General features: G+C 44.3%; 1 protein-coding gene and 1 long non-coding RNA gene across 2 annotated transcripts; one reads left to right on the top strand and one right to left on the bottom strand.

Moving 5' to 3' along the window:
• The first annotated feature begins 315 nt into the window (after positions 1-315).
• TSNAXIP1 (translin associated factor X interacting protein 1) lies at positions 316-25264 on the top strand. Its single transcript, XM_075040505.1, is given in 17 exon segments — positions 316-345; positions 347-381; positions 3819-3909; positions 5596-5699; positions 6978-7101; positions 8544-8637; positions 12858-13054; positions 13728-13863; positions 14660-14829; positions 16240-16399; positions 16684-16814; positions 18104-18232; positions 19726-19887; positions 20746-20855; positions 21701-21824; positions 22142-22248; positions 23092-25264. Coding segments are annotated over 17 exon segments (2133 nt in total). The 3' UTR covers positions 23321-25264.
• LOC142036842 (uncharacterized) lies at positions 1971-5604 on the bottom strand. Its single transcript, XR_012652237.1, has 3 exons — positions 5439-5604; positions 3728-3873; positions 1971-2488 (listed from the first exon to the last, which is right to left on the bottom strand). It is a non-coding gene; the product is annotated as an uncharacterized LOC142036842 (long non-coding RNA).

Genomic DNA, 25264 nt, shown 5'->3' with positions numbered 1-25264 from the left:
TGGGGAGCGCCGCCGACCGTGGGACTCCCGTTCCCAGCGTGCTCCGCGGCAGCGCGGCGCCCAAGGACCGCCTCGCTCCTGCCGGCGTCCGCCGGCCGCCTCCGCTCAGGGGCCGGTTTCGGCCGCTCCGACGAGGGCGGCGGTCAGCGCCGTTCCGGAGGCCTCGCCCCGGGCCCGGCCGCTCCGCAGAGCCCGCCTCCCGCCGAGGCGGGGCTGCGCCGGGGCGGGGCTGCCGCGGCTGGGGAGCGGCACCAGCGCGTCAGGCACTGCCGGGGCAGCTATGGCGGCACGCGATGAGGTCCTGGGGGCGTCTCCATGGCGACGGGTGTAAACATCGCGGGCGGTGCGGGCCATGGCGGCGCGCCGCGCTCCGCCGGGCGGGTAAGGGCCGGGCCGGAGGGAGGGAGGTACCGGGGTGCGGGCCCGGCAGGGAGAGCCGAGCAGAGCCCAGCCCTTCCCTTCCCGCGGGGCTGCGGTGCCTCCCCGGCCCTGCCACACGTACCGGCTGGGAGGCCGCGGGCGCTGTCACACCGCCCCGCCCGCCGAGAGCCGGCGTCAGCAGCGCGGGGGCGGCGGGACACGGCTCAGCACACCAGCCTGTCTGGAAGTGTAAATAAACAGCGGGGACGGCTTTCAAGAATTGCTCGTGGGGCTTCAGGACGCAGCGTTTCGGTTGCAAGGGCCACACTCACTCCCAGCAGAGCGAGGAACTCATTGAGTGACTCTTGTGGCATTTACTTTGCCATTGTTACTGTTTATAGTTAGCTATAGTTAGTTTATCATTTAGAAAGCAGTGCTTCTCCTTACTAGTTGTTTTCCATACCATTCCTTTATCAAAGCATCCACCTCTACCATCAATACCTTGTTCTAATTAGCCTGAGTTAGTCCAAATAGTTCAGAATAGTTATAAAAGCAGAGATGTCTCCATTCTTTTCCTTTCCTGGAAGGAGATGGTGTCTTCTAGCACATGGGTCTTTGTTCTGCTGGCTGTCCTTTCCTCGCCTTCTGAGAGCACGGGGCTGCTCCCCACGGGAGGGTGAGATGGCTGCCAAAGGTGACGGCAGCACAGGCAAGGCCCTCCCCAACAGCCCTTACCTCTAGTCCTAGACAAGGACAAGTGATGAATTGGGTCCCGAGAGAGCAGCTCAGAGACAGGACTGGAGACAAGGCTACAGCATAGGTCCAAGGCACATCCAGGAGAGAGGGCTGAAGACAGTTACAACTACAGAGTAGCTCAGGCAGGGGGTGAAGGCCCAGGCCTGAGCTTAAATGGAGCTCCTGGATCAACTGGCAAGAGGGTGCATGGGTGAGGGTCTTGGCTGAGGCTGGTCTGGGTAATTAAGGCCTGCCGGAGGCACTGACATCTGCCTGGGCTGCCTCAAAAGGAAAATTCTGGACTTTTCGTGGCCAAGCCTGCTTTTCTCTGTATCTCTTGAGCCTCCCTCCGGCACAGTGAAGGCCTAATTTATACCCACAGATAGGTTTTTGTCTTCAGATCTCAGAGTTGTATGATGCAGGTAGTCTCAAATCACGCTATCACTACCTTTTTTGCTTGAGAGCTCCAATATGCACAGCAATGTCTACATCCATTCAAGAAAATTTACATATAGGAAAAGCAACTTTGATAATATTGAAGTTGCATGTTTTACACTCACAGGAAGTACCTTTCATCAAACAAGCAAGTTTTTCTTGCTTCAATTTTGCTAGCTTTTGCAATGCTGAAAAAGCCATCAGTTCCAAATGCAGGCCATCTGTACCACAGTCCGAGTAACAATCATTTTTGCTCATGGGAAAAGTTACAGGTGCTTCTTTTTTTCACTTAATGTGGTCACCATGGAACAGACACCTTTCAGTTTCCAAAGGTGGGATCTTGTAGTCGGAGACCCTGCTTTTGTCAGGTAAGTGAAAAGCTGTCATGGCTGGTAGCGTACTGACTGCCTAGCTGACTGATGTGGCTGTAAAGATTGCCATTATCTTAAGATCCTACCCTGCAAGAAAAAAAGAGACATATACTCCTGAGTGGTAAGTGCACTCAGCTTTTATGAAAGCAAAAGGAAACAGAGAGTTCTCAGTACTTTGAGTATCGAAGTACTGTTTGCAAGTTTAGCTGCGGATAAGAAGATGCATTTCTGCATAGCCAGGAACCTTATTTTGTTTAAATGCATTAAAAGTGCCCTTCGGATTCTAAACCATGAGTTACTATATGTTTAATGGTCTGTTATATATTGGAGACTTTCAAAACACTTTGCAATTCTGACCATAGGCCACTTCATCCCGTTCCTTGGTCCTGGAGTGTCCCTGGCCAGCAGAGTTTAATCTTCTCGGGCATGGCTCCCAGTTGCTGCCGCTTTTCCATACCTCCCTGTAGCCAGGCACACAGCACAAACTTGCACGGCTTCCTCATGCCGGTGGAACTGTGCCATGAAGGCATGTTGTGCCAGGTACAATCTTCTTGCAAAATGAAGTGTCTTCTGTGTGCCTATGATCACTAAGCAAAATTAAAAGATGACACTGGGTTAGTTTTCCGCTGAGGTGATTCCTTAAAGCAGCTTATAAAGTGGTCTGATGAGCCGTGGCAGCAGCACAAGGTAAACAGCGGGAACATATGGCTAGGAGGAGGAGATGGTATGGCTTTTCAAGAGCAGTAAGCTGCTAGATCAATTAACGGTATCTCAAGGAATCTCACCCAAAGGTATGGTTTCTTGGGCAAGCTGACCCAACTGCTTGCAGTTTCTGGCTCCATCCTCACTGCCAGCTGCAGAATCACTCCCACACTGAGGGGTGAACTTGCATGTTATGTTTTTAGTCAGCCTAAACTGGGTAACTGCAGGTTTTCCCTGGATTGGCAAACTAGAACAGCTCAGAGAGTTGTCCAGCATAGAGTAAAGCTAATGCTACCTAGGCATCAGGACCCTGTTGTGGTGGGGGAGAAACAGGACCTCCCCTTTCAGCAGTGCTGAGCTGTTGCCACATTTCATAGAGCTGCAGCCATTTTATACACGAGGGTGGGAGATCCAACAGCCCACCAGATACGATCTCCCACCCCAGTTCTGTGCTGGCCCTTGGTGGGCTCCTCTGAGAGCTAGTCCAGCTTGCCCTATGCACACCTCTCCTGGAAAGCGGATGGTTAGAGACTTCGATCTGCTTAAGGTTTAACAGCTACCTGCCACCCGAGCGTGAAACCATGCTGGCAGTTGAAGGCAATGCTCAGATATCAAGCAGAGTCTGTGGTTATGTTGTGCCACTGCAGTGCCTGCAAATTCACTGTGATCTCTGGATTGCTTTATCATATCACAGCCACCCTAATTTTCCCTAAAAAACACATGCAACTCTATGTTTACCTCTTGAAAGGCCTTTCACCTATACATGCCAGCTTCTCGTCTAGGAAAGAGAGTTCCTGGTTCTATTTGTTCCATGGTTTTCTGGTTCTACTGGCTGTCAGGCCATCTGTGCCGTGGCACTACTGGCTTTGCAGGCACTTTTGGGACCCCAAATCCCAGTTCTTGACCCATGGGTAACAGGTTTTCTAGTGCTGTTTTGAATCTCTCCTCTTCAGAAGACAATTCATTCAGGCTCACCCAGCTGCAGGGTTCAGCCTGGTTGCTCTCATTGGGACAGTGAGGAAAGTACCAAATGTTGTGCCAGTTATCAAATCTCTCCATCAGTCCCTCCCTGTACATTATCCTATTGGATGTTTCATGCATCAGGCACAAAATTAGCTGCTTACCTTAGGTACACATGGGTCAGACTCTCAATCTCCACTGCATATTTAATTAATTCTGTATGTTTTGATAAGTTGCTTTCTTGCCATTGCACAGGACTGCTCCTGAATCTTCCTCTGAGATTTCAGGTTGCCAAACACGTATCAACAGTCTGAAATACATCCCGTTCAAGAAACAGAAGACTCCGGTGAGTTGAAGAATTCCAGTGCAACATCCAAACTTTAGCTAACTTGGTCAACTTTGAATCTTGCTGGAAGCCCATGGACCATCCCAAACTATTAGGAAGTCAAGCAAGTTCTAATCATTTTAATCTTTCTTTAATATATAGATAGAGAAAATCTATATGTTGCTGCTAACTCTTGAATTTCAGATTCAGGTGTCATCTTTGTGAATTAATTACTGCATTTTTAAGGGTGGAAGAAAGAGGAGAGAAATATAAATGTTGTTCTTGGCTGCAACTTTATGAGTGGACATACATGCCAAATACCAAAGCCAGAATTTGACCCATGTAGTTTAAAAAAAAAAAAAAAAAAAAAGAAAGAAACCACATGCTTTTTAATCATAGGCTAAGAGCATCCTGCAGGAACATCTGCTCCCTAGTATGTATCAGTCTTAATAAAAATAAATTAGCATGGGAAAAATTTATATCTAAATTATGAGAAAATAAATTTCAGAAACATGTATTCCAACAAACTAATGGGAGGTTAAGGTCTATAAACTCATATGTTATTTATTTTTGGAGTTTTTTTTCATTAGCATTTTGGTTGTATGTCAGGAATATGCCACTTCTGACAAGCTGTATGCGCTACATTAGCATAAGAACTTAAAGTATTATTTTGTCCCTAGAGCTGGGACATTCTGTAAGCACTTTCTTCATTGTACAAAAGATTTTCAACTCTCAGTAAATTGAATCTTACTGTTTCTCCAATGTAATCTTCCTGCTTCTTCCACTGAAATTAGGACATTTAAACTTCTGAGGCTTTACATTTAACTGTTTCAAGGCTTGGTGAGTCTGAAGTTTGGGTGTTGAAAGTCAAACCCTGCTGTTTGCCCATTATTAACTTTTTGTAAATTTTACAGAGTATGGAGGGATTTGTATTGGACAATCACATACTAATTATTTGGTTGTAATAATGAAGATAAAGTAGAGCAATCCAGCATAGCTGGCTTTTTTTCCCCCAAAGAAACACCAAGAAAGTTCCAAGATAGAGATTAACTGACTCTTAACAAGATTTTGCTTTCAGAAGAGCTTGCAGCTTCTGAAGGAAAATTAATTCATCACATTCTTTTTACTGTTCCTCAGACCTTACCTTCACTACATTCTACGCTAATGCAAATTCAGCTGTTTTGTGTAGGGTCACCAGCCTGCATTTAAAACTCATAACCTATATGATTTACCCTAGCTCAGTGTGCCTTTACTTTGAGGGACACACCCCAGTACAAAACTCCCTAGTGGAAACAAGACCCAAGTGAAACCTGTTATTTTGGGTTTCATCTGGATTAATGCAAAATTCTGATTGTTTGTATGATGCTTTATTTTCCAGTGGTCCTAGTATAGACCAAGAAACCATTTTTCACCCAAAGATGTGAACACTTTCCCACAATCATGTAATCTAGGCAGCATGAACAGTAGCTACCAGGAGATTGTTCAAAGGTGTTTAACAAGTGGTACTAGTCTGGGAAGATGATTTCTTCAAAGAACAAAAAAAAGTTTACCGGGTTTTTAAGTGTGGTCAGTCCTGGCTGAGAAGAATTTCAGGGTACGGCCCTTGTCTTTCATAGGCAGTTGTATCAATTCTGGATTTTGGCTCTTTGTTGTGAGTTTGCAGTGCTCAGATACAGCAAAGGGATTCTCTCCTTTCAATCTTTTCAGCTTTCTGCTAGAGGCCATTGGTCCACATGGCCTGCGTTTGCATCTGGACAGACAGTCTTAAAGAATCACAAACCCTGCTGCGCCCCAGAGGAGAGACAGTCTAGGTAAGCTCAGCCCATACTACTGGCTAAGTCACCAGGATTGCTGAAGCAGTTTTTGAAAACTAAGACTTTACAGAGCAGAACCTCTTCCAGTGTTAGTGAGAACAATGATGTTGGGTTACCCCACAGCAGTTCAGTATAACAGAGAAGACGTTGTTGGTTCTGACTAGTAGCTCTATAGGAGATGTTAAGTATTTACATAATAGTGAGTCATGCTTAGTATAAACATCATCCTAAAATGCTATCATTTAATGATTCGTTGACTGCCATTATATAGGATCCTGCCAGGGCTCTGAGTGCACCAACAGGCTCTGCAAGCTCTTCTCCAGTCCTAGGCACTTGGGTGCCTGGGCTCAAGACCAGTTTTGATACGGCACAGATGGACAACCTGGGACCAGGTGCTGTAAAAAGAGCTGTGTGAGAAAGAGATGTGAGAAGCCTTCACTCAGGCTCACTCACCTTTGGTTCTTGCTGGAGCTATGGTGTAGCCATGTGTCTTGTACCTCACTGACCCTAGCCTGCTGACTTAACATCGGACCTTCCTCATCACTGCAGACTTGCCTGACATCACTGAACTATGGATGACCCTGGCTACCATCAAGGGACCCACTCTGCTATTCTTGTTCAAGTTCTGTGGTTTCCTTGCTGTCACCCTATGGGGTCCCAGCTCCCCTTGAGCACAAGCACCCAAACCCCCAGGCATGGGGGAAGAGGTTGCAGAGCCTGTTGGTGCACTCAGGGCTCTGGCAGACTGCAGGACACAGTTGTGGATGATATAATAAGGGCAGTTGGGCTTTTAGTTCTAGCTGGTTTTAATATGAAATGTGCATGATAACATCCAGCCAAGGGACACTTAGCCTAGAACCTCCTGAAACATAGTATATTATCGGTTCTCTTTTCAAACAGCTGTTTTCCTTTATCCATTTCGAATAACGTAATTAGTATTTATTCTCTTCTGATACAGAAAACCCACTCACCTGCCTTTTTATACTAAAAACCATTATGAAGTTCTTAAACTGATGAGTAGTAATAGCATGGTGTCTTGAATAGCCTCCTGTTCCATCAGGGAATTTTAAATTGTCCACTGTATGCTATACAATTTTCCCTTACCTGAGAGAATATATATGTACTACATTAAAAAAAAAAAAAAAAAAGTCCTGCTGTGAAGCAACGGGCAGTAGGAAGAAAACCAATATCCTTGAGCTGATTTATTATGAGTTCATTCTTATGTGTATGACACACCTAAGTCCATGCGTCCATTCTTTTCCTATGTCTCTGCAGCAATAAACAGGCCCTTCTCACCGTTCCAAAGCCACGGTACTTGGAACAACTAGAGTCCTACTTAAGGAAAGAGCTGCAGTCTCTTGATCTGACTAAAAAGAACTCCCAGGAACTGAAGTTACAGGTCTGATACAAGGGTCTCTTGACTTGCAACTAAGTGCCGAGATGGATTACTTAAATTTGCCATCCAAAGGAAAAAGCAGATGAGAAGAGTAGGCACCTATGGTGGTATTGGATAAGTGGGTTTGCAGCTCATGTTAGAGAACTTGCGCAAAAAGCAGTTCATTTATATGTTGGGTTGTTGTTTGCGTGTTGGGTTTATACGTTGTTGGGTTTATATGTTGTTGAGTTGCTCACATCTTCTTGTGTACTCCGCGTCTCCTATAGCTGTTCCCATTTTCAAATCATAGCCCAAGTCTTCAAAAAGACATGGTAATCTAAAATGGATGTGAAACAGAATTTAGTCACTAAACTCCTGAACGTTCCTGTGTAAACTCATAAAGCAGCAAGTGTGTAGGTTCCCAAATTTTCACTGCAAAACCTCTCATTTCTCAAGTTAGGTTTCTGCATGTGACAAGGAGGGGCTTCCTCATCTAGCTCTTGTCTGAGCCCAGTCAGGATCCCCCAAATTTGCAGCTTCTAATGTGTCTGATCCTGGGGGATTTGTTGTGAGCGTTTGAGGACACACCTCATGGAGACATTGAGAACCACCACTTTAATTCAAAACACAGATAGAGTAAGAGTGGGTACTCCTGTTTTTGTAATATCCTGCAATTAGAGCATTTATGCAGACTGTGGGAAGTTTGGATTCAATTTTCTCTGCACAAATTAATGCAAATTCTCATTCCCAAGGGAATCCTGTAGTGATGGGGAAAGTGGTACGTGGAAGAGACTCGAGGGAAACAAAGAGTGTCTAATGGCAAGAGAAAACAGAGGTTTCATAAATGTGTTTCTGCTTTGAAAATATTTTTACTGTCTTACATAACATGTTTAATTGTATTTAATAGTGAGGTACTCTCAGTGAGAACATTCCTTATTGCTACTGAAGTCTTCCCATGGCCCAGATACACCATGGGAGTTTGACTGTCCTCTCTGAACAAGTTTTATTCTGCTGAGAAGGACATCTGCAGAGAGACTCTCTCTGCTCTGCCAAGAGTGCCATTTAACTTAGCAAAGTAGGCAACAAAAGCAGCAATATGATCTTGTTACACATCTTTAACTTCCGTATTGTTACATCCTTGAGTTCTAGGCAGCTCCATCTGAACAGCATCATATTTTGGAGCTGTGCCCTGACAGACTTGATCAAATCTTCTCTTTGGCTGCTAAAATCTTTGTTTGCTCTCCATCATGCTGTGATGCCTATCAACAGGGGAGAGAACTCCACCTTCATATGATGTATTTGGGATGGTGAAACAAAGATGGAGAGACAAAATAAAATGTGGTAGCAGTATTTTTATACTTATTCTCACTGTCATTAGATGCCATTTGTGTTGGACAAAACAGCTATCTCTGAATTCTGAAAAATGTGTCACTGAATGTTTTCTCAAGCTCTTTTTCTTCTTTCAGCCCTACAGAGAGATTTTTGAATTCTTCATAGACAACTTCAAGACCTACAAGCCCTTGCTGTCAGCTATAAAGAATGAATATGAAGTTACTTTGGGTAAGCTTTTGGACTTTGACCTGTGGGGAGAAAACACTAATGGAGACATGTTCTTACAGAGCTTAGTTGTGTTAGATACATACACAGGATGAACAGCCTAAATAGATGTCAACTGGTAAAACCATCTTTCTGGTCCATTAGGTCTATTTCCTTCATACATAAGAAGTTGTTGCTGGAGGGTTTTTTTGTATAATATTTTAGATTTTTAGATTTAGATTTAAGATTGTTAGTTTTTTAAATCTTATCACATACACAGTTCAGGCAACAGCAGAATCTCAAGGTTTTTCTGGGACAATCACATTTATAGTGGAGTGTATCATACTAATATATCTGGATGCACTTGCTCTGGTAACTTGAAGCTTGAATTACTCCTGAAGCAAGGCAGGGCAGAGAACTGAACTGACTGTTCCCTGGCCATTCTTAGTGTGCTTTAAACCTTGCTTGGCATTCAGATGCCACAGTGATACCAGTACTTTGTAAACAATCACAGTGGGCTAGAAATAGACTGTAACCAGGAGCTCATTTCACGCTGGGCACTGAGCAGCTATCAAAAGTCAACAGTTTTTTACCAGCACAGTCTCTTAAAGGATGTATGTTGTCTATCCCAGTACCTGTTACATCTAATCATAATCCCTCATTATAGACAAAAATCTTTCTTTACACAGTATCTTTCAACCAGGTGAATAAGTAAATTTTAATCACACATAAAAACGTTTTTTTTTTAAATCACATTCTTTCCAGAACTCTTTAGTAGACATTTCTTTGCTTCAGCTCCCAGAGAGATTACTGGTGTCCATGCTGTAGCTGATATTGTACTGCTTTCTGAAGCTTTTTTTTTTTTAAGCATTTATTTACTGACTCCTCCATATTGCTTGGATGTGATATTTCCCTTTTTTTTCTTTGAAGTCTCTGGAGACTTCAGAGCAAAATGTATCTTTTATGATAGCCTTATTTTTGAAAATCAGCTGAATGCCAATGAACCAATATGCCATCGTAGCAAGTATACTTGAAGCTCTAAGAATAAAGCAAATGATTATTTTTTTTTAAACTGGGATTGGGTTCCTCCCACCTTTGTGTATATTGAGGACTCATTGTCCCAATTACAGATTTTACCTTGCTAATGAGGCCTGCATGACATCCATCCCCTTTTAGCTAAGGGTGTTGGATAGGGTTATCAGAAAGTGATTTCCAGGCCTCTTTCTCCCTGCCTAGCACAGACAACAGCTCACCTGCCTGGCCAAGGAAGCAGTGATCTAATCTAACCCAACAACTCATGGCCATGGAAACAAGATGGTCCCACATCCCAAGTCCTGATGGTGCACTCCCACTGCTTAGAACTTACCAGCTCTGCCACTCGCTGGACATATCCATGACCTCCGTCAGCTCACCCAGCAGGAAAAACAAAGACCAAGAGCTGCAAAGTTTCCTATGGGTTTAGTGAGTTGAATTGCTCAAGAAAGTGTCTGTGCTAAGCAAGAGACAAAAGCAAGTGTCTGAGAGCAGAAAGAGTACAAAAGAAAGCAAAAAGGAAGGAAGTTTACTGATTTGTAGAACTGCACTCCTAAATATTTATCTTTATTCTTAAATTATGTCTGTCCTTAACAAAACCAGCTTCTTTAAAATTTGTGAGAGGTGGCCATTCTGAGGGCTCCTAACATCAGAATTTTATATTCTGTTTATAGTCCCTCACTACAGTGCTTGGAGTCTTAAGTTGTGGCTTTGGAGCTGATAAATGGGACAGTTTGCTTAGAGAGATGTCTCATCACTCCCCCTAACATGCATGCTCTATCTGTAGCATTTCAGCTCCCTTTGAAACTGAAACTAAACCTCCTTTACACCACAGCATTGTATTTCTCAGCCAACTGGCTCTTATCTTTGTATTTAGCAGCTTTTCTTACTCTCTTTTTCTGCCTTAGTCATACATCCTGTACTAGCTTAGCCTATATGAACATTTAAGGTGCTCACCACTGCACCCACTGTTGGGCCAGGTTCTCCCCTTAAATCTGCTAGCATTACAACATATTCCCAGTTCAGTCAGAATAATCTCGTTTAAAAAAACAACAACAACAATAACAAATATATTATTAAATGTTTTCCTAAAACTGTTCTGCTTACACTACATATTTAGCTGCATCGTTTTGGCAGCACAATGTTTGAAGTAGCTAGCACGTGCATAGCTGAGCATGCGGATCAGAGAAGGCAGCTGCCTCTGATGGGTACAGGGGCATTCAGCCCATACTGGATGCTTGCAACTATTTGTCTTCTGCCAGAACTGGACATACAACTGTAGCTGTAGCTCCTTTGGGTGTAAGGTTGTGCTCAACCAACACTGAGGTGTTATAGCATTGTTTCTGGAGTAAATCCACATGAATGTGAAGGTACTAAGCAGAATTTGGAAAATAACATCATGGAGGAGAGAGCCATCAAATCCCTACAGTTGTTAGCTTGGTCCAAGATAAAGGTTGTGTTGCTGGGAGCTCCTCTAAGACAAAGCTGAATGACAGGGTAGGTCTTCATGGTGATGTTATCCACGGCTGAATCCATTTCTTGATTAAAATAATACTCAGGTTGCTATGTCCACAAGGCCTTCACATTCACTCCTTTGTGATGCTAAGACTTCTGGGTCCATCCAGCAATTCTGTATGTGCAATGATCTGCACCACAGCCTGAATTCTTTCCAAGTGGGAAAATGTCTGTCCTTTCTTGGCATGGGGAGAGTTATGAGAGGTCATCAGAGAGCTGATGTTCTCAGATGGCACTGGCCAGTGTCCACACTACAAAATAATCACTTTGGCAGCCAACGTGTTGTGCTATAACTTCTGACATACGAGGCAGCTACGATTAAAAATACTGTTGCACTTAATTTAAAGGGGTTTGCTTGTGGTCAGGAGTCAGTTGCAAAACACTCAGACTATGCCTCAAAGCAGGTTTGCTGAAGTTTTAACGTGGTCTTCTTAGCTCACACTGAACAACCAAACAGCACAGTGGCAGAATCCCTGTGCTAATGCTCTAATTTTTGCCACCTCTTGTCCTGATACAAAGACCATAGTGAAAGAGTTTTGCAAACCCTTTGGTACAGTTATAGCATGGGAAGGAAATTCACACCCAAGTATAATGAGAAAAGTAGTTCCTGTTCTTAGAATTATGTATGCGTTTTAACTTTTAAAATACAAAATCTGTTGCATAGTATTTGTACATAAATACTAATACCAGGTTTTATTGAGGAGGAAAAAAACCTCCAAGTCAGATTATTCATCATCCATCAGCATTTCTATCCTTCTGTTCAGAGAGGGAGTGAACAGTTTTGATTGCTGAATAATGCAGTTATTTACAAACAAAATGAAGCTTGCTCACAGCCTCATTTGAATCACACCATATCCTATCTTTGATCATTTTATTCTCTTGGTGGAATTCCATCTAGTCATAAAAACAAGCCTCCACACCAAGGAGGTGGCATCAGATGAAATTCTACCCTGTAACTGTAACTAGGATATGGGAGCCAAGTCAAGTACTGTCACTAGGTTCCTCAGGTAAATCTCTTTAAGAAAAATTTTCAAGTCAAAGGGGAAATAGCTGAAAGTGAAAAGCACACGTTACAGCAGAGAAAGCCAAGAAGAGCACAAGTTCTTTACTAGATGTAGTGAAGAGAAAAGCAAAAGAAGAGAGGTCAAGGCATACCTAAAAAGAGGGGAGAGTGGGTAGACAACAAATTTGTATGCAAAAGGTTGCATGAGACTGTGCATTTGGAGACGAGAAAGCAGATCGAAGTTCATGAAGAATGTGCCTTCACAAAAGAGGGTATATTGCTAATTTCCAGCTGTCTTTAGCCCCATATGCTGCCTGTGCTTAAATGGTGACACCTTCCCACCTAGTGAAATATGACAAAGCCATCAGTGCTCATTCTATCTTATCAAAACCTTAAGTACTCAAGAAAACAAAATAAAATCCTGTTCATCCTTTGTTTTCCAAACCAGGATAAATAGCATGAGCTGAAATCAGAAATCCTTATGAAGTTCATATGCACAGCTGCATAAACAATGGGGTATAATCCCAAAAGATACTACTCCCAGTCCTTAGGCACTCACCAGGCCAAGCAGTAAAAGCTCCATGTTCAGTCCCCTTTCCGACCAGCACTGTTTTGGCATTGAATATCCAACAGCCCAGGTGAGTAAAATTCAGGCTTTGTTGCTCATTGTGAGACCCACCTCTGCTTTCTTTAGCTCATCAGAAGAAGACAATTCGTGCCCTAGAGCCCCTGAAGGCTATGGTCACAACTGTCTCTGAGGAGTGCACCCGGCAGATACTGGCACTGCAGGAAAAGGAGAAAGATGAAATAAATATGTTAAAGCAAGAGAAAGAACGTTTGTTAAAGTTCATTGACAACATGAAGGAAGAAAAGAATTCTCTTCAGACTCAGGTAGATTATACAATGATGAGTCCAACATTTCCCAACTGCAGTTGGATGCATTTTATACATCTGATCTCTTACCTCCCAGCCTCTCATCCTTTGGTGCAAGTAGAAGTTCTGGAGCAGGCACTGAACATCTGGTACAGTAGTGATGCTGGATCTTGGCCAACTCCAGAGAATATCCTGTTCCCTAGGGACAGGCTGTGCTGCCACTGTCAGAAGTCTTCACTTGTACCTGTTGTCCCATCTGGCTCTACCAGTGTTGCATTTGAAAGGGGGAGGAAATAAATATCTTCCTGGTACTAATGTTTTAAGTTCTTATGTAAAAGTACATGCACTCTTTTACAACATTGTACCCTTAGTATCTTTAAATATGTATCATTCATCTTAAATGGTGTAACTCAGATCATGAAATCTATATAATTCACTCTCTAGAAGGCTAAAACTCAGATGGAGTACCCTTTTGCACACTACTTCCAAGTCTGAACCCATCATATTTCTATCTGGCCCATCCCTTTCTACAGCATTATCACTTGCCCACTCTCCTGCTCCAGTTTTTCCCCACTTTGCTTCCCTTATCCCACTCTCTGCTCCTTAATTTCTGCTCTAGACCCACCAAACCAGTCCAAGAGTTCCCACTGATGCCATGCTCCTGATCAATTCAAACCTCTGTTTCCTGCAGGTGGAGCATCTGCAGACGAGTGTGGCTGAGGAGTATGCTCACTATCTCAATGAGTATGGTGCCCGCAAACTGCTTCTAGCAAAACTGAATGATATGTATAATGAACAGCTGGACATGACACGTCACCAAGTCCAAGGTAGAGAGAGCAGATCTCTGTAAGAACCTGTCCTGCACAGACACCCAAATGCACACCCATGGGTGCAGCATTGCAGTAAAAATTCAGAGTATCTCTGAAATATCTTCAGATATGCTTTGATTCTTAAAAGAAGTTAGACAAATTCATGGCCAAAAAGTCCATAAACAAGTAGGAAAGGGAATAGGCAGGGATGTACCTACTAGTCTGATCTGATTCCGTAAGTCATTGCTTGTATTCTCGTATGCTCTTGCTTAGCCCAACAGGTAAATTGAAGGCAGGAGCTGCCCAATGCAAAGGTTCCTTATGTTTCTGACTCCAGTGCCAACTGGCAGCTGGCAGCATTGTGCCTGTCCACAAGGATGGACAAAACTGCTGAAATTCAGGTGTCACAAATACCTGGCACAGAGGTTACTCATGGTGGTAGGAACTTTTTCAGTACATGATCTCTGTTGTCCACAGCTGGGTTACAGGCACCCACAGTGGTACTGCTTCTCACTTGCTGGCTGTAGCCATTGCATCTGCATAAGCCTCCCCCCATCTGTGATCCTTTCTGTTAATCAAAACCAAGCCTGAGCCTTTGAATATGTATGTGTGCATGGGAGAGGAGGCAAGACAGAGGGTGGGAATGTGAACACTGCAATATACTCCTGGACGTGCAGTTCTTAACAGTCTATGCCCATTCAGCTTTTGCTGACACTTTGTAGGGTTATGTGGTCTAAGTACTCAATAGACAATTTGGAAAACTACAACTACAATTTTGTTGTCATGAGCTTTCATCAATGGCTGTTGTTTAAAGACATCAAGGGTGAAGATGTGGTGAAGTTAACTTTGGCATTAAAGGTAGCTCGGCAGGACCTCACAAAAGCCCAGGTGAAGCTGAACACCATAGTAGCAGACTATGAAGATGTTGTGCCCAGGAGAGATTTTGAATCACTGGAGAAAAAATACTCTGATTTACTTCAGGAGGTGAGCATAAGCTCCTAATTTTCAAGCTATACCACATAAATACAAACATAACATGATGCTTCAGTATTCGGGTTGGGATAGGGACTCAGTAAACCTAGAGCTCACATAAGGGCATTTCTTTGTTCTTTGTACATGAAATACATGAAAAGCCACTGTCTTCTAATCCCCAAAAGCTCCCTATCTATTGGAATCACAGACTGCCTGAACAGTATACCATCACAAACCCTTAACATCAGGTTTAACTGAGTTGATACCATAAAAGCAATAATGGCCCACAGACCACCAAGAGCCCACAGATTACAGCTTGGGAACTACTGTCTGAAGTCATCGTATATATAAATAAATGAACTAGGTTCACCTCACATACATTGCACAGTTTTGTCCAAACCACAGCTGACTGAGACTACTGCTGGCCTACAAATGCTTATCCATCTAGCTGGGTTTTTGCCTTTTCCAGTAGTATTAAATGGCTTCTTTAGCCTACTGGAACTCCAAGGTCATCAACCCAGCTATGGGGCTGATCAAGGCATTTTCCAGCTGTGAAAGAACTGGAACTAGGTTCCTCATGTTGCATCCGTTTGCTGCCTTTTCAGAATAAATGTTTGACTGCTTAGCTTGCACTGGAGATGTACAGGAGCAATGCCATGTCACATGCAGGACAGTAAAAGGACAACACAGACCAGTGGCTACAATGGCGTCTGCTTCCAACCCTGCAGTGGCACAGGGGCAGTGACTTGATCTCTAGGAGGAGGATGAAAAAGAGAATGCGTTGAATCCCACCACATAGTTAGTGCACAGCTGTCAAGAGGGATGGATGAAAACCTCCATTAAGGCAAAAAAGCACTACCTGTCTTTGTGCTTTAGAAAAGCAATCCTGGGCTGTTCGAGCTACATTTGGGCCATTGGCAGCTCCATTCCAGCCCTGACCATCAGCACAGCTTGATGAACTGTTCATGTCCCTGTATCATGGCATAATAAATACAGACATAGCCCTCAAAACCCAGACTAGAGCTCTGAATCACAATGTACCTTTGTACTAGTAGAACAAAGATAAATGATATAAAAAAGAAACACTTTCTAAATAAAGTACAGCAGATCTGAAGGGAATGCATGTAAAAATTTCTAGAACAGAAGCCTATGTTTCTCCTGCTCTCTCCTAGCAGATTAAGATCTATTTTTAAACACAAAAACAGGTATAAAAGGGTCATTGACATGTTTTGTCAGAAGTTTTTGTAAATGGTAACAATAAAATTTAATAAATTATTTAGTTTTCTTCTGATCTAGAAGCAATTAACCAGGGACACCTCTCCAGTAAGCCTATGGACTACACTGCTCACCTGAGCTGTCTGACAAAGAAAATGTCTGTTACTCTGGTTATTTTGTTACAGTCCTCCTTTCTGTATCCTTTAGATGAAGACTCTGCAGAAAAATTTTGATCAGCTCCATAAGGAATATGAAACACTGCTGGAAATCCACAGAGAGACTGCAGAAGAGCGAGACAACTTCTGCACTGAACTCCAGCGAGTTCAGCGCAACTACACGCCCCGGCCAAACTGGCCAAAGTGTTCAGGTGCCAAATGTATTCAGTAGTGGTTTGCTTAAGGCAGCTCATCTTTAAACACTTTGCTATGGTGCATTTCTTACCTGCAATGCCCTGTTTTCTCCTAGGCTTTTAGGAGTGGCCTGAAAGGAGCTTGCAGGGTATATTCCATTTTGCCTTAGACATCTTAGGAGACAAACTAGACGTCTAGAGATCTGTATCGATTGTAAGGCTCCTAGTGGGATTCACACAAAACCAGTATGTGTGGGCACATTGTCCTCTTCTAGGAGCTCAGCATCTTTTTGCTTTTGCAGAGGTGATTCCTGGTGGAGCTGACCGGTGGGGCTGTCTGGCTGAGGGGAAGAGCAGCAGTCAGCTAGTGGATGTGCTTCTGGAAGAAATAGGAACAGGAGCGCTAAAAGAGATAAATGTCTTCCCTGGATGGGTATGTGCAAGCTTTCTTCTCTGCTTGTTTCTACTGAGATTAATTGGTAATAAATATCTATTAGGAAGGTGGGAGAATTGGTTTTGTGGCTGGTGTCTTCAATATTCACCTTCCCATTAGTGTAACCACCAAAAAGTTTAAGCTAAGAAAATTCAGGTGCATTAGAAAAGCTGAAACTGAGAGTAAGCATGCTGAAGTAGCTACACTTTACAAAGATGCTACATGAATCATCAGACATCCAGGGCTAGAGCCCCTTACTAATGCTGCACTACAGGGCTGAGACAAATTAACAGCTTCCTGCTGCTTGAAAGCGTTGTCCTTCTCCCCTGTCCCTATCCCCTGCTACTGGCTGCAACAACAGGGAAGTATCCAGCAGAGTAGTACTTTTTTCCCCAGGTTAGTTCTCTGCTGATGAGATGAACTCAGACAAAGCACTAGAATGACTAAGAGTAAGTAGCAAGACTACATAGTAGGGAATGACTCCTTTTTGTGGCATCAGGAAGTTAATTCAACTCACACTGCCCCATTGCACTGCACCCCAGCACGTGGGAGAATCAGGAAATGATACAGGGACAAGGAAATGTTACAAGGATTCTTCACATCGTACCAAGCATAACTGCATCCAAAGGTTTTCTCAGGGACAAAGTAACATTTCTTTGGTCCTTCAACATCTTTTCCTCAGCCTTTCCAGAAGCTTGAACTGTTTGCCCTGCCATTCCTGGAAGCCATTTCCAAGGAAGATCTTTCCTCTTCTATTCTTGCTGGGCAGAACCTCTCAACACAGTCCCGTTTTGTCTAAGGACAGGTTTGTCAGCTCACTGCTGCTGAGAGAAGGTCCCACACCCTCCGCTGCAGCTATAGTTCCAGCTGAAAGCCCCAAGGTGACCACAGAGTTTCTAGTACAACACAAAGGGCTTCAACATCGCTCTACTGTAATAAACAACTTACTGACTGCAAATATATTACACTAGTCATCAGGTATGCTCACAGCTGCCTGGACACAGCAGGGAGGGCATCAACCAACATCACTCGTGAACTAAGTTTTAAGTAGTGTAACTGTAGGGAACAGGCAATGTGGCTAACATGGGCCGCAACTTAAGCAGGTCCATGCTGGAGCAATTGAGGCACACTGCAGAGGTGCTGACAGATGTGTTTTACAGTACTGGGAATGAGACTCACACAAATGACTCATTAAAATGGCTTTAGATGCTGACAACATGGCTTTGGTGCTGCATCACTGCCAGTGAGGGGAAGGCCTTACCTAGATCTGTTTCTTTTCCATTACTTAGGGCAAAGGTGACAAAGTTCCTGTGTACCTGAGGCATGAAGGTGAAGTCAAGAACAAAAAACTGACTAAGAAGGATGTGGTGAACATTCTAAAGGATGTCTGGAAGGAGAAAATTGCACTAGAACAGCAGGTTTGTCCCATTTTCCTTCTCCACAAACAGCTTTTGCTATGACAGTCAGTCCAGTTTGGGAAGCCAGGGTCTCACCCGTGTCCTGCCCTAGTGCTTCATCTGTATCGAGCTGCATAAAACATTGTAAGAACAAACTGCCTCAGCTGGCAGTAACCCTGTGCCTGGCAGGGCTCCCCAGGGATCTGACTCACGAATTAGGACAGTGTCATGTGGATAACTGGAGTAGCTCCATCTCAGGCCTAAGAGGCTTCTTCTGCAGCTCCTGCTCCCAGGACACTGTGAATTCAGAGACATTCAGGAAACCAGAATTCAGCACTGGTTGCTTTGATGTCCAGGGCCGTAAACTGCAGTGGTCCAGCAGCTGTTGCAAGAGCAGCTGAGCTGTCAGTGAAAACTCCTCTACAATGCAGGGTGCCCGAGGGAGGAACCACTGCAGTCACCCTGAGCTAAATCAGCCACACTCATGAGTCCAAGACAGATACATCAGATACATTGACTGCTGCTATTCTGAGGTGTGATGGTCTCTGTAGACCACCATGCCATCATGAGTACGCAACGTCTGTTCTTAGGTGGTGGAAACCTTGGCGACATCTGTGCGGCCAAAACATGGCCAGGGGGTTTTGCTGGGGTTGATTTTAACCCATGCCAGTCCATTATTAAGCTCCATAGTGTTTGCACCCATGCAAGACAGGAACAAGTGGCACTGCAGGAAAAATGAGGAGCAGGGGCAAAAAATATAATATACGTTAATTCATTTATCAATATAAAAGTAGTTTGGTTTTGTTACACAAAACCCAAAGAATTTCCCCTTTGTGAGCAAAGACGGGTGGTTCTGGAGTGACAACTGGAGGCCAAAGGGGTGAGGTATGTGTCCTTTGCCGAGGCAGATATAGGTTGCCTGTCTGGGGCAATACAAGACTCAAAAAGAGAATAAAAGTGGCTGTTTAATTCTTCCCATGATAGGCACAAGTATGACACCATCTCCCCAGATACTGGACAAGCCCTGTTACTGTGCCTCAGTCATATGAGAGCAACCTTGGGAGAGACAGTCACTTTACAGGTTTCTTCTTTTGAGCTAGAAGCCTAGAAACATCTTTGAGAGTGGCCCTAAACAGCTTACTGTTTTCTATACCAGCTGTCTTTTACTTTCAGCTTGGTTTCCTGAGGAAATAGGGTCACTGCAATCGCTGCCTGGCTCTACTTCTCTCCAATAACTGCTTCCATTTCTCAACCCGTGAGCCAAGCTCATCTAAATCTGACAGATTGCCTCACAGGTAGCAAGTCTGTGAACTTACCCACATTTAGAGAACAAACCTGGGAGAAACATTTTGAATGACCTAATAACAGGGAAGACTCCAGCCAGCCCTAGCACTGTGTTATCACCGTGTGAGATGCCCAAAAGACAGACATCTGTACACAAACACCTAGAATCAAACAGGCAGATTTGATTTAGTTCTGCTGCTTACGGGAGATACTCTCTTGTTATCCCTCAGACAGGGAAGCAATCCAGTCTTCCCGAGTTCTTTCTCAGCTACCTCCAGAAGAAGTATGGAGATGCCGCTGCCATGGAATGGTCTTACACCCTCTATGAGACCATGCGACTCTGTCGATCAAACCACGTCCTGAGCTCATTCTACAACATACTCACCGGGAAGGTAGGCAACCTGCAACCCAATGCCGCCCTCTGCCCAGACATCCCTGTGTGACAGGCCACAGGCAAGGGGAAGCGTTCCTCTGCAAAGCAGCTTCATCTCCCATTCCTCACCCTGGGAAGCTGCACCTTCTCAGGAGAATAAAAGTGAACACTGACACACACTAAAGAAGGGAACCCTGTCCATGCAAGTCATGGCAGGCTCTTACTGCTCCCAGCAGAGCTTCTAGAAGACCCCATTTCTTTCAAACACATTAGTCACATTGTATCTGTTCTCTCTGATGAGAGGCTTCTGTTTGCAAGACTTACAGGCCTTTTTGTCTCAGTAGGTCTTTCCTGAAACAGCTCATGGTCTGTCCCTGTGCAGTGTTTGTGAAGATCAGGACACAATCTCTGAACTGCAGGGCCGTGCAGGTCCTGGCAGCTTTGCTCCCTGCTCCCCAGCACTGCGTCAGAGCTGGAGAGCTCTAGCTACATAGCCACGTCTTTCCATCTCCCACAACAAAAGCACATATAACCTCCTCCCCACCCCCCAAGTCCTCTTATACTTGCCCTACTTACGTCTTGCTTGGAAGTGGAAAAGTGGCTGGGACTAAGTGCCACCATCTGGGCAGGGAGGCGGGCACCATTTTGGGGGATCCAGGGTGTGCATCTGCAACTGAGGGTTTAACAGTTTAAGGAAGTTGTTCAACAAGAAGCCACTGCATTGCTTGCTTAATTATTTGTAAATTGCTAAAAGCTGCTCAGGTAGAAGTTGCTTTAGAAGCAAGCACAATCCTTTTGCAGTTTTGATTCCCTCTTGAAGGTAGTCCAAGGGACAGATGGGATGGTTACTGACCTGTGAACCTTCCCTGTTTCACAGGTGGGTGAACAACAGTACCACAGCCAGAATCAGCTGATTTCCAACCTGCAAAAGGAGCTGGCTGCCTGTGACAGCTCAAACAGCGGATCCCTGACCAGCAAGCAGTTCAGGCAAGAGGCCGACTGTTGCCCACTGAGCTCTGCCCATGTCTGGCTCACATGAGATGTTGTGATATGCTGAGTCTGTCTGCTTTGCTTATCTGCCAGTGCAGCCAGGGGAGGAGGTTTTTCTCTCTTTTAAATTCCTATGCAAACAGCTCTAGCAAGTATATACTCGTTAACGTCTGCATTAGGTTTAGAATAATGTGAATACTGCAAGTTTTGAGTAGTGCAACTGAAGAGGCCTGAGAGCAGACATGGGGTGCTTCACACATACAGTGGGACAGGCTGGCAGCCCCTGCACCCTGCCATGCTCCCTGAGGGGACACAGGACCCTACACAGTGCTCCCACGAGCTCCTATGATAGGTCACAAAGCACTTCTGTGAGTTTTGCTACAGGTGCAAGGTTTGTTAATCTTCTCCCAGTTCATCAATCAGCTGTGCCTTCTTAACTGAAACCCTAAATACAGCATTGCTTTGGGCCATGGCAGAGAAGAGAAGCAGCAGCCATTTCCAGCACTTAGCTGGGAACATGGCTCCAGTACAGACATGCTAACCAATTTGATCTGGTGTACCAGATAACACATGCTCACGGTTGCATTCAGAGTTTCCCACATGGCTCAGCATCCAACATTCACCTGAGTCCTAAGCTCTGCTGAAAGCTTTGCCCTTGATTTGGTGTCTGAAGGTGCACATGCTTCTCAAAAAATGAAAGCAATGAATTTCTGAAGATCTGGCTCATGGAATACGTGCACACACTGGTAGCCTAAAAAGACAGCCAGCCATGCTGGCAGTCGTTAAGTGCTCGTACTGTAACAGCATACACACTTCTGCCCGTATTGCCTGTCTCCACACAGCATGGCTCTGAGGGAAGCTTTTCCCCTGAAAAGGAAAGAGTCAATCCAAGAATTACTTCATGCAAGCAGGTACAAGCTGGACAGCACTGAAGACCTCATTGACTACATATCCTTATTCAAAGAAGTAAGCTGATGTTACTTAAGTTTTCCTTTTGATTCAGATTAAGCCTAATTTAGGGATTAAGTTAGTTTTATCAGACTAACAAAGTTGCAGTGCCTGCCACAAGCTCTAACACCTGAAGGCCATCTGCAGACAATGGCAATGCAAGCTTGTGCCTTTGCTGTGAGAGGAGTTTTTCCATATTCTTGCTCTTTATTTCCACTTTTCACATGGAAATTCCATTTCTAGGAGAGCTGAGTTATTTTAATACATATCAGAGGGCAGCTCCTATCCAGACTGGAACACATATTCAGTGCTAACACACCTGTAATTTCTTTCAGGATGAGGAAGGGAACGCTGAACCTTTCATCGCAAAGCTGAGGAGCCAGTATGTCAGGGAGAAGCAGGAATATCTGAAACAGCTGAAGAGCAAGCTGGGAGATGTAATGTAAGTCTGGAGGGAAGGGGCTGATGGGGATAGTAGATCAGGACAGTGCGTGCAGAGGGAACCCGCTTTGGTCACAGGAGTGTGTGGCCAGCGCAGTGTCCCCCTGCACTACAGAGGGCCCCTGCTGTGAATATTGCAGTAAATAGTGAAACCTGGCTGAGCCTGCTCTGCAAAACACTGAACAGTGTCAGTTCCTGACACAAAGGACTTGGATACGGCAGACAGTGAGTAGAGAAGATTGGTTGTACCAATAATCCCCTTCAGTACCTGAAGTCTCATGTCTCAACATTCCTCAGCTCTCCAAATACAGCAGTAAAATTCTGTTCATCCTCAGAGATTGGTTCTGAGGAGTGGGAAGAGCAAACAGGACTGACAACTGCAGATTTAAAGGTGCAAACTGAGAAATAATTCCACCTCAAAACAAGAGGCGGTCACTGCATAGAGAAAAAGCCTGGTGCTATGCACCGAGCACAGAGAACACCGAAGGTGGGTATATGCCCATGAAGTTAAGTACTGTCCAATGTGGGCACTGAATTAGCAAAGGAAAATGTAGTTCTGTAACAAAGGATATCACAGTGCACAACTGAGTGAATTTAAGGTCTTCCCAGGTTATCACAAGTCTAACATTTCCTCACTTCTGTTCAGTTTGAAATTTAGTACTTATCAGCCTTTATTACATGTGTATTTAAAAAACAAAGGGATACTAGTAGCGGCAGAGATAACAATATCAAAAGACATCTCTGCTCTGTATTTCAAGCAACATGGATTCTCACTGTGGCACAAATAAGTAAATATTCTTCTCACATACTACAGCATAGCAGTGACCAAGTTGTTTTTGAACAGAGAGGTGAAGGCAGATGACCTGAAGGGCGCCTTCTGCACAATCGATCCTGATATTGATGATCAGACGCTAGATACCTACATTGGCCTGGCTTACCAGGTCCGAAGAGAACAGCCAGGCCAGGAAGTTGTGCCTGTGGAAACTGCACTTGAGAGACTGCTTGCTGGAGATGTGAGACGAGTCGGGCCCTCACCCAGGGAGGGAAGCACGGCAGGCTTTCAAGGAGAGTAAGCAGACTTCCAGTATTAAGAATAAATCAACTGTTTGATCTGCAGGTTTTGATACCAAACTGGCAGCCAGAGTTACTGCACTAAATACTTCCTCCCATGCATACAGAGATACACCTAGTAACTAACAGTTGAGAGCATAGGCTAGCTTGAACTATCAGAAGCACTTTCAACTTAAGCAGCAAAGCATTCCAATACAATTTTGCAGCCTCCACAGAATCATTTCAGCTCAGCAAGACCTGGAGTGGGAGGTTGCCTGATCCCCAAACAGAGGCTTCACACCCCCACAGCACTGGCCACCGCAGGGTGTTGGGGTCTCTGCTTGGTAACAAAACAAAACAACTACACTCCAGCAGCCATTGCTAGAACCGGAGAAGCCGTCATCAAACTCCAGCCTGTGACATGGCTGCTTTAGCCCTTGGGCCTTACGGTTCTTTGGCTCAAAGGCAAGGTTTCAAAGACACATTTGCAAAATAAAGTGCCATCAGCACAGTGAGTGTGCACATGAGAGGCAAGTTCAGCCCACACCAGGTTTGCTATCGTGTCTGTTGCCAAGACTTTTATCCTGGTGTAGCTGCTGTTGTCCACTATGAAGTCACTTCAAAAGAAATTTGAGTGCTGCCCCACGAGTAGGTTTAACCAAACTCTGAGCTGGAGAAGCAATCCAAGCACAGAAACACTGAAATCTGTTCCTTGCTTCAAAGAAGACACCACATGCATTTGGTAACTGCCTTGCCAACCACTGGCATCAATTAATCTTTCCTATTCGTTGATGTGCTCTCTATCCAGCACATAGCCCTCTCCAGGGAGGGTAATGAGGGTTCTTGAAACAAAAACCCCGTAGGAAAACAGCTCTGTTATGGTTGTGCCTCAATTGCTGAGTAAGCGGAGCAAACCCAAGAGGCAAAACCCGTTCTTCTCACAACATAGTTTGAAAAGTAGAAAGGAGAAAGCTGAAATCAGAAATCGTCTTCCTAAAAAAAACCACAATTTTTGCGAGCATTTGCAAAAACTGACTGCATTTGTAAACTGGAAAGGCATCACAGCCTGCGCAACAGAAGAAGTACCACCCAGAGGTAGGAGGCCCCTGGGATTTCTGCTTTGAATACTGAATTTGGTGCCCGGCGCTTCCAACACAAATCACAAAATACCAGGAAAGGAACTGTATTTTAGTGAACAGGGAGACACATCATCTAGCTAGAAACCAAATGTCCTAACTGCAGGTATCTCTAGGAATATTCTGAAAGAAACTACGGCAAAATTCAGTATATCTAAAGAGGACAGGGAACTTAAACACCAAGAAAGTGTTTGGTAGATGAACATCAAATTTGCAAAGCTATTCAAAAAAGCCCCTAATGGGGATGTAAGAGAAAGCAGCGGGCTACAGAGAGCAGGAATCGTTCATTTTGCTTCACCCCGAGGACTTTAGATCTCTATGAGTTAATGGCTGTTTACAGGGCCAGGTGTCTCTTTCTTTCCCCTTCCAGTTACATTGTTAGCACTTGAACAATGTGTCCCTAAAAGTCTTGAATTTAGTTAACCCTGACTTCACTGCAACTAGATGCTGAACACATCTCAACAGAAGAGAAAGACCAGATGGGGAGTCTTACTGTTACTGAAATCTCGGAATAAAAACTTATCAACACCAATTTAGTGTAGATAAGCAGACACTTCTTTATTGACGGCCGGGTGCGCGGGCGAGTCCTCTCACGAACCACGCACACCTGTCACCAAAACAATACACCTTATATTGAACTTACTTATGCATATTCATGAGATTACAAAGACATCATTTACATATTCATCAGATTTCCAGGAAATCATTTGTATATGTTAATGTCCATCACGCAGGCGCACTAAAGGTCTCTGGTGGTCTTCTAGAGTCCTCTGGTGGTCTTTCGTAGTCTTCCTCACTCGTCCGCTTCTTGACCTCTCAGGTGTTTCCAAG

Source organism: Buteo buteo, chromosome 11, assembly GCF_964188355.1.
Source record: "Buteo buteo chromosome 11, bButBut1.hap1.1, whole genome shotgun sequence".
Lineage (NCBI taxonomy): Eukaryota > Metazoa > Chordata > Aves > Accipitriformes > Accipitridae > Buteo > Buteo buteo.
The sequence above is the reverse complement of the archived record's forward strand: the minus strand, read 5'-3'. Positions and strand labels throughout refer to the sequence as shown.